The sequence below is a fragment of the Arachis hypogaea genome, chromosome 13 (assembly GCF_003086295.3).
Source record: "Arachis hypogaea cultivar Tifrunner chromosome 13, arahy.Tifrunner.gnm2.J5K5, whole genome shotgun sequence".
Lineage (NCBI taxonomy): Eukaryota > Viridiplantae > Streptophyta > Magnoliopsida > Fabales > Fabaceae > Arachis > Arachis hypogaea.
In genome coordinates, this window is record NC_092048.1 from 140,219,674 (window position 1) to 140,232,499 (window position 12,826).

Consider the following 12,826-nt stretch of genomic DNA (forward strand, 5'->3'; position numbering starts at 1 on the left):
ATAGTATAAAAATAATATTTTTAAAAATGAATATCAAAAAGAAAATCCCCAGTACCAGTAGACCAGTAGATTAATCTTATACAGTAAAGAAGAAAGTAGAAACTAAAAGCTTCTGGTATGCACAACAAAACACTATTAGGTAACTTTCTTCAATTCCAGCAAGAACAATCAAACATTCCCGTGGCCGTCTGAGATCCTACGTTAATGCCGTAACCAATTCTTGAAGTAGCTTATTCTCCCTCTCATTATCACTCACCAACCATTAAAGACACCGGAATCGCCGAATCAAGAAGAGGTAAGGGCCGGCTTATGATGGCTCAAAAGTCACAAGCTGGAGAGTATGGCAGTGATGCATGTCAATTGTCAACGATCAGTTTTCTACGTTTGATGCTGATCAGTAGCACTTCCATTAACCAACAGACCCACATATATAACCTTAGTATACTAGAAAATACACACACAGATTTGAATCCTCGGGTTCAACTATAGGTCTCTCTCGAAAATTTACTATCCTAAGAAACAGGAGCCTCTCTCTCTCCTGTTGATTATAAATAATAAATATAATTATTACATCCAATTGCTATAACATGTGAATCAATATACACTACCTAAGAGGGAAAGGAAGAGGAGGGGATTGTACATGATTGATCATTATATCAACTGCATATATCATGCAATGATTGTGTGCACCAACTTAGCATCGACAATTTTGGCAGATTGCCATTAGAGTTTGCTTGCCAATCGCCACCTATGGAACAGAATTAGTCTCGGCAAATGTGGAAAACACATAAATAGAGTAAAGGGGAATTGCGTTTATTAAGACACCTAAATTATGCTTGAAAACATGCAGCATGTGCAAGACACGACAAGATGTGTCAGATACATAGAGGGTCCATCTAGTAATAATACCTCGGTATATGATCACTGCTTGATCAGACGAAGCTCCCAGTTACCCTCACCATCAATTAGCCGCAATTCCATCGAATGAAATGGTATTAGAGCAGGACGCTGGGATAGCAGCAAAGATATTTAGTTTCATCAGATTATGTTTGCAACTATGCGTGTCTAAGGTAATAGAAATTAATTACAGGATTATCTTTGGGGGGATAAAACATTAAAGGTTTTGCATTATGAGGAAAAAAACACAAAGCGACAAGCTCAAAGTACTTACTTAATCATTAGGTAGTGACACACAACTAACTAGATGAATTTCCAATATATATGATAATCTTACTTGTGAGGAAGTAACCACCGTGATTCCCATATCTTTTGCAAGCCCATAAAGGTGTTCCTCAACATCAACACTAGTTGCACTGCCAACAATATTTTTTTTTTTTTTGGAGCGAATACGACCAGGATTAAAATGAATAAGAATAACAAAATCTCTGGAGAGGAAAAGGCATAGGCAAAGCACACATACTTGGTGCATTCATCAAGGATACCAAATTTGGGCTTTTGAAAGAACAAGCGTGCCTTACAAAACCAAAGATGCAATGTTAAAAATATATAGATAGGGTGAATTCTATAATGCCTATATTTTGGTGCCTACTTTTTTCCTAACTTATTTTTTTTGGTATACTTTAAATATTTAAAATTATTTATTTTTATATTTTTAAAATTAAATATTGATTTTCAACCATTTTTAGTAAGTTAGTCAACACTTTTAGGCAACATAGTAATCACCGACAGATAATGCCATCTTTCAGTACTCAATAGTTGTCTTTGGGGCCTACAATATGCTAGATGACGTATTCAAGAAACTTAACAAACTGAAGACTAAAATCACTCTAAAATTTCATTTACCATTCCTAGTCTCTGTTGTTCTCCAAGAGAGAGAATGTCTTCCCAGTTTAAATTGGCGTCCCAACTGCTTTTCTCCCTTTCTAGAAGATAACTCAACCGAACTTTCTCCAGGATCTCTCTCAAGCGTGCATCCAACATACTTTTGGTGTCAGCATGCTTTTTACCTGAGTTAGCAAGATTACAATCATCAGAGCTATAATGGAACAGAAAAATAATTATAATCTAACCTTTGCACAACTTAAACAATAAGATAAGAAAAAAAAAGGAGATTTCAACCAATATCAAAATGATTAACACTGATATCATTCCACTGAATTACCTCTTAGAACTCCCCAGAAGTGAACTTATTTTCAGTTAGTGGAATTGGGGAAAAGTAAACCAAATATCTTTTTACAATGTTTAAGACCTGTGATATTTCTTCCAATCCAGATATTTACCTTCTCCATACAACTTCAATGCTTTAATCTCTGCTTCCTCATGGGAAAGGGGATATATGATTTGATCCCTCAGGGTTCCCAAGCATGTATAAGGCCGCTGAGGAACATAGAAGATACCACAACCTGATCCAGCCTCTGGATCCCCGTCTTCAGATGGTCTAGAGAGTCTTCCACTTCCAAGTGGCCAGAGTCCTCTAAGGACTCTGAAAATGGAACTTTTCCCACTTCCATTTGGTCCTTTCAAGATACAATACATTAGACATCTTCAAAAGGGAGATAACAAATGAAAATGACAGCTGTACCAACCAGTAACGAGTAGGCTTCCCCCACGCTCAATGCGACATTCTAGTTCCCTGGCCAACATCTTTTGAGCAGGGGTTACAATATCAACCTTCGAGAAGGAAATTACATCTGTGGAATGAATATCCCTCCTCACTGGAGATATAACACCACTTGTGAAATTTTCTGTATGATAAATGGTCTTATTATTAGCACATGATGAGTTGATGACAATTATAAAGGATTACTGCCATAGAAACATATTATTGATTAAAGAAAAAGATAAGGAACAATAATTAAATACCAGATTCTGCTGCATCCAGAAATTCGTCAAGCTCAAAAATCCGATTAATTCCCCCAGATAGCTCTACAAACTTTCTATGCAATTCAAGAATATCACCAAAAGCTAGAAAGCTTTGAGAAACAACAGATGCCAAAAACCTCAATGCATGTGCCAGCTCACCTGTAAGTATAGTATGGTACTTTCACAGAGAGGGAAGCAAGAAGAGAAAGATAAAACCAGAGAACAAATGATGCAATCCAAATAACTTACCCTGGGTGCTAATAGATGCTCGATCGCCCTTGTGTTCCATGGCATACAACAAGCTCAGGCCCCAAGTGACATTATGAGGAAGTTGTTTTGTGATATAATCATCTAATATACCAAACAGCCACTTCTTTTTTAGAAGATAATTGGAGTGCGCAAGAAGCTCTCTGAATCTAGATTCAACCATCTGATCAATTTTGAAATAGTAGAATTAGACATTCACAATAACAATAATCTGATTGCATTAAAATCGATAATCATGATGTATAAAGGATAAACTAATAAATATGCTTAACTTTTCCTGTCAGACTTCAAACAAAATACATTTTCCCATATTAAATGTCAGCACATTCTCTAAATGTGCACAAGTTAGGGCATTGTTGGAAAAAGAAAAGGCAAAAAGCTGAAAGGGAAATGGAAATGGAGACAGAGACGATGGCAAGGTTTTGGTTTCACTCCTTATTGCTCGGTAAAAGGTGAAGGGGAGCCTCAGTGTACTGGGGAATGTGAGGGTTGAATGTAAGATGGACTCAACAGCCCCACGTTAGCAGCATCAGTTTTTGTTTTAACTTCACCATGTCCTCAAATAAGCAGATCTTTAAAGAAAATACATCACATATTATCAAGTTAAAATGCTCACGGCTTTTTCTCGAGCTCCACCTCCAAAAAAAGCAACAGATTCAGCATGTGTACAAAGTCTTTCATGCATGAACCTGGAAAAATAAAGGGTAGAATAGGTCAGAATAATTTCAATATAACTGTTTGTTTAGAGCCAAGACAATTCAGCAGAAGCTAGAATGAGTTTACCTAAATGTTCCTTCAAGTTGTTGTTGTTGACTTATCAAATCACCGAAATCTGGAGTAAAAATTCTTAGAAACCCCAGACCAAGTAACATGTAAGCATAGAGTATGCCAACACCTCTCTGACCTGTTAACAGCTTCATTCTCCAAGTGAACCTTAAGGTTAACAAAAGATTTAATGAATTGATTAAATAAATAAAATCATAAATGCATCTAAATTCATGTGCTAGGAAACTGAACCACTGCAACATATCTCAGTTTAAAAAATGAAGTACTAAACAGTAAGCACTCACCACAAAATATCCACAGATGGCTTTACCATTCCAGTGACCAGTCCTGACAAATCTCTTGTTAATTTATCCAAGTCATGAGTTATCCTCTGATCTGCATCGATTTTTTTGCTTGCCATGTGGAAGACCTAGACAGATATGCATGTAACACGAAGTTGAAACCAAGGCCCAGCCATATGACTAAAGGGGTTTACAGCCAACTGCATGGACTCTAATACTCAATACATAACGGCATATTCGAAGTTTTAAAATTCCTGTATGAAGGAAAATTAACCCCAGGAAAATTCATGGGTATGGATTTTGCTAGCAAATGAGTGTTAAAGACCCAAGTTAAAGTTGCAAAGGAAGATTCCAAGTTTTAAAAGCATTGCAATCTTAAAAATTAGTTGCAAAGAAAGATTTCAAGTGTTCTAAAACCATTACGATCTTTATATGAAAACTTAGGGTGTACCTTTATGACCATTGTTAGTAGAACCATAATTTTTATTATTGGGTAAGCTATTTTTCCACATTTTGTGAGAATATGTTCCTGCCTAAACCTACTGCTTAATCCTCAGTCCTTGCCTATATTTTCCTACCCCCATCTAAACACTAGTCCACATACCCCTTTCCTTTAAAAGTTACTACCTCTGTAAGTCTGGACAAAATGGAACTATGAAGAGGTCAAGGTGTCGAGTCGAGGATTATTTTAAAAAGAAAAAAAAATTAAAGGCAGCATAGCATGGTGTAATGATAAAAATACGACTAACATGCGAAATTATCCGAAGAGAAGGCTGTGGGAAGACACAATTTCTTAAAGAAAAATGTCCATTATAAAAACTTGGGCACTCCTTCCTCCTTAGAAGAATACTAGTGATTTATTAATAACAAATAATTGTCCAAGCACAAACACAGAACCTGCTTACACAGTGAAAAGAAATGGTAGTAAAGCAAGTAATTAATGAATAGTGATACGTACCTTGTAGAATGCATTTTTTCTCAAGTAGTTCTTAAGTAAATGTCTCGTCAAACGAATTCGCCATCCAAGGGCCAACCTGGCAGTCAAGTGTCTGAAGAACAACAAATAATTTATTCATTAACTTTTCGAAAGGCTCTTGATAGGCCAATCAAGACCCCCTCCCCAGCAAAAAAAAAAAAAGAAGCTAAGGGTGCGTTTAATTTGAATTTTCATTTTCTGTTTTTATTTTCAATGTATTCTACTTTTATAATTTTGTAAAGGAAAAAGAGAAAACATGAGGTGAAAACAGAAGATAGTATTTTATTGTTTCATTGTTTTCTCTTTTTCTATCATAAAATCTTGAAAATAGAAAACACTCGAAATGAAAAAAAAAAATTAATGTTTTGAGCTACCCGTAGTGTCATATTTGAAAATGATGTCAATTACTTTATAGAAGGTGCAATGAATGAAGATGCAGCACTTTGGAGAACACTTGTACTGATCAGTCGAATAAAGGAGGCTTTATCCTGCTCCAACACAAACTTCACAGTAGTACCTGAAAACATAAATGCCCTAGCAGATTATATCTGTCGTCTCTCACAAATAACAAAGTTGAATACACAAGCATACCGTTCAATGATGCAATACGATCTGAGATCCATGTTCTTGAAACAACAAGGAAAGCAACAGCAAGTAGTTGTGCTCCTTGTTTATCAAATATGGTGGGCACCTGAAAGCAAGTAGTACCCAAAAAATATTGCAACCGAGATATTTTGTATTAAATCACTGGTATCTACTTTTATAAGGACGTTGGCTCATGGTAAAGCATAATGTAGATAGTGCACGATAATGACCATTTAATTTCATTCATTTCATCGCAACAGAGAATATGATTAAGAATGCATTACTCGAAGATAAGCTTAAAGAGAAAAAAAATATATTTACTTGTTTAGACAATTATTATCGTAATTTTTCAGAATTATAAATCATTCATGACCCTACATCAAGCAGATTAAGCTTTTGAGAGGGTAGGACTTTAACATGGTATAAAGCTCCCTGAACAGTTGATCAAGAGTATGATCATCTGCACCCCCCATTTATTCAAGTTTGTTCCCATAGAACTCTTGCATGAGGGGTTGTAATGGTATGTTGAGATATAAACCATTTATATACCTCCCCTTAACAAACTTCAAGAGCTTTGGAAGAGTTGGTCTTTGAGTAATTCTTCAATATGTTCAGAGACTTTCAGATCCTATTCTCGTTATTAATTGGAATGAAGTTGCTATATTTTCAAAGTTTTGAAACTCAGATCAACGTTCTCAACCAATTGGGTATTAAGACTCTTTGTTAAAATCCTGATTTTGTGTAGCTTCTCAACTAAGGCATATCTTGAGCATGCCTTTCAGAACTGACTAAATCCTAAAAACCACAACCAGCAGCAAGTAAAACATTCACGGCAATATCATCATCAATCAGAGTACCGTAGAACCCATAAGTTGCAGGGGTGTGGAACTTGAGTACAGCAAAGTTGTAGTTGCGTAGGCATATATATATATATGTTTACCACACCAAACAATAATATCTAAGATTTTCATAAATAACTCAGACAAATGTAGAATTAATCTATTATGACAGGATAGTTGTCCATCCCCACCATATATACGTCTGTGTGTGTGTGTTAAGAGCATATCTACAGAGGGTACTTACCAATACTTTGCTCATGGCAGCTACTCTTAGTGGCAATGGCCTCAAATTACTTTTAATTTGGGGAACAGCAGATGGTGAAATAGTAGAATTCATGGATGTAGATGATGATATCACTTCTGTGATATATGATTGTGCCCTTGACTTTGAGAATGCAGAACCCTAGACAAGAGAAGAAGAAAATAGGAGGTAGGGAATACTTCATATTAATATAAAATAATGAACATTGAAGATATCACAAGAACCAGAATCAGAAATATTTGAACCTTTTTGTTCGTGGCAAATGCTTCTTGAACTGTCTCTGCATCATGCTGTCGCTTTGTCTGAGATGCCTTCATTGTATCAATCCCCAATTCAGAAGAGTCCTCCCTGTAGCAAATTTGAATCTATAAACAATAGCATAGATCAAAGTTGAACAGCGACAAGCAGCATAGTAAATTTCAAACCTTCTATAACGAACACTCCAGCCTCCCTCACCATCTAAGGATAAAACTACATCATGGAATGCAACTAATGCTGGACGATGTGATATGGTAATGCATGATGTTCCCATGGCCCGAACTTTAGTACAAAACCGTTGTTCCATGTCAGTTGTGACAGCACTTGTGCATTCATCCAGAATTGCAAATTTAGGCTTATGGTAGAAAAGCCTAGCCATGCCTAATCTTTGTTGCTCACCCAAAGAAAGTTCATCACCCCAGTTTACCTCTTTTTCAGGGGGGTAACGGTCCAAAAGATACTCAAGATCAACCTTGGACAGATGTGCAAGCAATTCAGATGAATAATAAAGTAAAGAAATATAGCAATTTAATATAACTAAACAGTAATGTGGCACTGAAAAACAAAGAACAAGATATGACATTCACATTTTTTAATAGCTCCACCATCCCATTATCTGTAAGCGATTCAACCTCTTGACCTGCAGTGAGTGGGTAAATTAACTGATCACGAAGTGTTCCTACAGCAGTGTATGGCCTTTGTGGCACATAAAAGATTTCCTTATTAAGATCAGAGCCAATGCCAGGTTTCACAATATGTCCAGATACCAATGGCCAAAGACCGCCTAAAACCCGGAATAGTGAGCTTTTTCCACTGCCATTTGGACCTTCAGCAAGAGAAATATTAATGCCATATCAAAACAATTGACCACTAGGAATCCTTTTTTTTAATGGATAATAACAGAGTAACATCAATGTCAAGGCTGACTAACCTCAACAAGAAAGTGAAACAAAAAAGGACTACAAAGCAGAGAATTCAGATGATTACCTGTAATCAATAGATTCGAGCCTGACTCAACCCTAAGAGTCAAGTCATCCACTAAGACATTACCAGTGGGAGTTACAACCTGAATTTTGGGAGCAGCATCAATCAATATCAAAATAATAACAAAATCATAATGACAAGTTCAGATGTATAGATGGTTCATTGAAATCACTTGCCTTGACACCAGAGAATTCAATGTAGTTAGCTTCACTTATGAAACTTCTACTTCCTCGTCTTTGGAGTGAAGATTTCTCATTCTCCAGGCTTAGCTCCCTTGATACAGCCATTAACTCATGAATGCGATCAGCATAACCACTATAAAACATATAGTTTACTTAGAATATATAGGCTTGAACTTTGCAAGGATTTGTATATAACATATGCCTACATACCAAGAATAAAAACCGATATCAACTTCAAAAAAAGATAAATGACAAATTTAATATACCTGAGTCGATTGAGCCGTCTTGCACTAATAAAAAGAGTTCCCAGTGACTGAAATAGGGAAACAATAACACTAGTATGATATCTTAGATTGCTTAGCATCTCTGCACGCCCTAAAGTTGAACTGTCAGACCTTAGATGGCCAGAAAAGAAAGGCTCAATTATCAGAATAACAGCAACTGTAGCACCAAGGTACTTCAATAAAAAGTCCTGAATCATGCCAAACCACCAATGGTCATGTAGGACACTACTCAAATGCCTAACTAAGGTCCTAAACTTCTGCTGAATATGGGCTTCTTCTCTCATCTCTCCGCCATAAAATGCTATACTTTCCGAGTGAGTCCTCAATCGCGAGTGAAGCTGTCGATAGTCTCCTTCCAATTGCTGCTCTCTGGAGATTAGTTTACCAAATGGAGGAGAGAATTTTCTGATTGTGGTCCCAGCTACAAGTACATAGCCCTGAAGAGGAAACAGCATTTATTGAGAATATAAAGACTGATTTCTGCGTAACATTTGTCTGACAGTCTCCAGCAATCAGCAACATATCTAGAAAAAATGTTAACAGTAACTGTCAATGAGACATCTGCGTAACAGAAAACTTCAATTATGGTGGTACCAATATCCAGAAGACATATTTTGGACTTGCATATGAACACAGCCGCCAAGTGTATAGCAGTCCATCAGTTAGTGCAGTTAAATCATCCCGAACAATTTCACTTAACTCTGAGCAGAACCTTGGTACATCGCTGGCAATTCTTTGCTCTGGGTTAGTTATCCGACCATCACAATGTGATATTTTGTAGTACACCATATTCTGGAAGAAAAATAAATAATAAATACAATACTGACAATATAAGCAGAAATTAACAGTTTCATGAAGAAACTATTCTGGCGAATCTATAATCTTAATGCACCATAAGCCCCACAATAAAATTCTGGAAAAAATTTGTGATTTCTAATACTGAGAATTGAGAGTAAATAAGGAAGTGAATTTGACTTATAAACAGGTAAGAGATAACAAACTCAAGTAGGATTAACGTAAAAAATAAATGCAGATACTTCCAACGACTGCAGGAACCCCTAAACAGATCAGAAGTGCAGTATAAACACCAAATATATACAACATACAAACTGAACAATATCTACCTCAAAATAGTGAGAATGGAGAATTTTAGTCAATATTTTTCTGAATTGCAGACTCAAAGTCCCAGTAATGTACTTTGATGTAGAATGGATAGTTGATAATAGGAAACACAAAAGAATATTTTCTGAAATTAGCCGAAGAAACAAAGGTACACGTTGCAGAAAAGCAGCACGAAATAGAAAGCCTTGCACTTTTGCTAGCCTGTTGCTCAAAGTGGTCCGCAGTACCTGTAAATATGAACAATTTCAAATGTTATTGATTTAACATCTTTATTATTTATTTATGGTGGACCAACCAATGCATTTGCTTGTCTGACATTCATTTTCTTTGCTTTAACTCTGAGAACATAAAAGAACAAAAGACGAAAAGAAAAAAAGCTTGTCCCGATTCTGAGATTATCTACGTTAATTCAAGAGCATAGTTTATATGACATTTCAAATGCAATGTCCTAACTCCTATAAATGTTCTTACTCCGATATGAATCAAAAACTTGTTAAGTTAGTATAGAGTAAATATAACTGTTCTGTCTAATGATAATCTATGCTTTCAAGCAGTTTAAATTCCATTAGCAGAATCCCACAACTGCAGTTGCATTCCCAGTCCAACAAGTATGAAACTTCAGTACATAATTATCCTTCATGGCCAACAAGAGAATGATATCTTCCCCGCATGCAATGCAGGAGAGTCCACTATTATCTAAAAACTGCATGGCGGGTCAGACAAAAGCCTTTGTTTTGTTTTTTATATATTATTTTGGTAAATACTTTTTGCATCAGCAATTGAGCATAGTGATTATACACGACACATTTGTAGATGATGCTTTACAAATAAGGCATACACTGGCTCACTAATCTCAAAACTAAATCGATAAAATATCACGTAATATATATGTATTAAAACATGCCTTATTCTGCATTGAAATGTTAAACTAAGCTTAAAGCATAATAAAATATAGCCTTACCACTATGGCAACTAAAGCTAAAAGGTTCCTTGCACCTAATTGGCCTATGTCAGATAGAAGAATTGCAGCAAGGACTTGAAGTGACTTCAACCCTCCTTTCTTTTGTTTATTTTGTGATGTAGTAATTCCCTTTGCAGCCTCCTCCTTTGTGAGGTCTTCTTTATCCTTGTTATGATCATTGGAATGGCCTAAGGCAACATGTTTATTAACTCTAAACCGCGATTGCACATATACAGCAGTTCCACCAGCAATAAAGATACCAGTTGCAAGTAGCAAGGTTCTTCTGCCATAGCCCAGAAGAAAAATAAATGAACAAGATTACGGTAAGTATGATGAATTAGTTACACCTTCAGTTATCTTATTAATAATAAGCCGTAGAATGAGAAACATAATACTAACAACAGCAGAAATGAAAAATTAATTGTCGCCACAAACAAACAGATGAACAGAGTAAGAGTTAAATATACCTCCTTGAAGCTGCAAAATTCTGGCCCTTCTGAGTTAGCTGGAAGAGTTGAAGGGAAGCCATGGCGCAAGGCCAGCCTCTCTTTCACCAACAAATGAAAGAGTTGAGATTGTTCCTCATGCATTCATGGCGCAAAAATCTATCAGACATTCAAAAAAAAAAAAAAGAGTGAAAGATCAGCATCTTGAACCGCATGAATTAGAAATCAAAAGCTTCAGCTCAATCAATTTCAGCATGCCGCTATTTACTCTCACAGATGAGGTTCCCACCGCATACACGTCAAACACGCTAACTCAATGTGAAGGAAAACATATACGCTATAAAAAAGAATATTTTAACAGAGTTCCACCGAACACGTTGGCTATAGCAACGATCAGAATGAGGATTCAGTATCGTAAGAGAAAAACTATCCGTTCACATTGAAGCTCAAAGAACAAACCTAATATACGCAATTGAGAATTCTCATTCGGTGACCAAAACTGTCAAGCAAAAAGCACAAATTGAGAGTGAAGGAAGCATGTAAGTGACTGTATTATTGAATTAGAAAAAGAACCTTGGGAGGTAGGTTGCGGAATTTATAGCATACACCTACTTAACTAACATGTCCTGAAAGAAGAAGAAGATGAATAAGAATCACCGAAAGAAGAGAAGAGAATTAATTGATGAAGATGCGTGAGAATAAAGATGCAAGAGAACGTGTTTCGTAGGGGTTGGTGGTTTTAACATAGTAGCATTGCCGCATCGATATCGGGTTGGGTTCGGCAACTTCATTGCTATATAATTATTTCTATAAAAGGAAACTTGGTAGATAAATCGTTAAACGCCCATCTCTACAAAAATTTAACGTATTCTTCCATGCTTCTTGGAGACAGCTTAGACTTAAGAGTATCTTGAATTCTTGACGCCTGACTCAGTTATTTTTATTTTCATTACATGAAAAAATGAAAAGGAAGAGAGTAAGTATTTAAGAACTTAAATAAGACGAAAATGTTGGGGATAAAAACGATACATAAAAATTAATTTTATTCTTTAATAATATCAATTTTTACTTATTCAATTATTTTTTTAATAACATCTAAGTAAATTATATTTAATCATATTACTTTTATTCTAATAAATAAATTTATTTTTTTTATAATTTTACTCTTAAAAAAATTTACTCATTATAAATATTTGTAAAATGACTAATATATAAATTTATGAGAAAAAATGATACATATACAATAAAGTAATATAATTCTAGTCATTCTACAAATATTTTATGATGAGTAAAAATCTTTAAAAGTAAAATTATAAAAAAAATAAATTTATTTAGAATCAATGATTAAGTGTAATTTATTTAGATATAATTAAAACATAATTGAATAACTATGTACCGTAAAAGATTGATATTAGTAAATGATAAAATTAAAATTTATTTTTATATATCATTTTTGTCCCCAATGTTTTCGTCATATTTAAATCCTTAACGTTTCAAACTTGTTTCAATTTTGTCCCGCCGTCAACTCCGTTAACAGATCGACAACATTGAATCAATTTTGAAAAGAACTTAAATAGAACAATTTAAATATTAAGAATAACTTTAAAACCTCAAATATTAGGACAAAAAAAATACTTTACTCTTTAGTATATTGTATCATTTTAACAAAACATATTAACAAATAATGATAGTTGACCGCTGATAGTTGAGACGAAAATGTTCTACCAAAACACTACTGATACTTTAATCTCTTGAAAATGATGATAAATT

General features: G+C 35.1%; 1 protein-coding gene across 9 annotated transcripts; it reads right to left on the reverse strand.

Annotated features, from left to right (window-relative positions):
• Position 1: 1 nt before the first annotated feature.
• On the reverse strand, positions 2-12,011 carry LOC112792218 (ABC transporter D family member 1). 9 transcript variants are annotated; one of them, XM_072213264.1, is made up of 28 exons: positions 11,773-11,940; positions 11,630-11,682; positions 11,078-11,215; positions 10,611-10,893; positions 9,652-9,876; positions 9,122-9,319; positions 8,510-8,964; positions 8,238-8,376; positions 8,065-8,143; positions 7,665-7,903; positions 7,245-7,549; positions 7,065-7,167; positions 6,802-6,960; positions 5,725-5,824; positions 5,542-5,650; positions 5,116-5,206; positions 4,161-4,285; positions 3,874-4,023; positions 3,707-3,779; positions 3,073-3,253; positions 2,824-2,982; positions 2,547-2,705; positions 2,241-2,477; positions 1,804-1,967; positions 1,421-1,473; positions 1,235-1,313; positions 910-1,008; positions 2-748 (listed from the first exon to the last, which is right to left on the reverse strand). In XM_072213264.1, exons 3-27 carry the CDS (start codon positions 11,137-11,139, stop codon positions 922-924), a joined length of 4,014 nt encoding a protein of 1,337 aa, XP_072069365.1. In that variant the 5' UTR covers positions 11,140-11,215; positions 11,630-11,682; positions 11,773-11,940; the 3' UTR covers positions 2-748; positions 910-921. The 9 variants fall into 9 exon arrangements, 6 of the variants coding, with proteins under 6 accessions (XP_072069365.1, XP_025691156.1, XP_029153124.1 ...); XR_011870268.1 differs by having other exon boundaries at positions 1,172-1,313; positions 11,630-12,007; XR_011870270.1 differs by lacking the exon at positions 1,421-1,473 and having other exon boundaries at positions 11,773-11,923.
• Between the last annotated feature and the right edge of the window lie 815 nt (positions 12,012-12,826).

Bases quoted from the DNA above. Each gene is read 5' to 3' on its own strand.
- LOC112792218 (XM_025835371.3), bottom strand. From the start codon at position 11,139: ATGGCTTCCCTTCAACTCTTCCAGCTAACTCAGAAGGGCCAGAATTTT. The intron at 2,478-2,546 runs GTTGGTACAGCT...GTATCTTGAAAG, and splicing joins GGGAAGCCTACTCGTTACTG to GACCAAATGGAAGTGGGAAA. The intron at 1,009-1,234 runs GTAAGATTATCA...CTGCTATCCCAG, and splicing joins CGGTGGTTACTTCCTCACAA to CGTCCTGCTCTAATACCATT.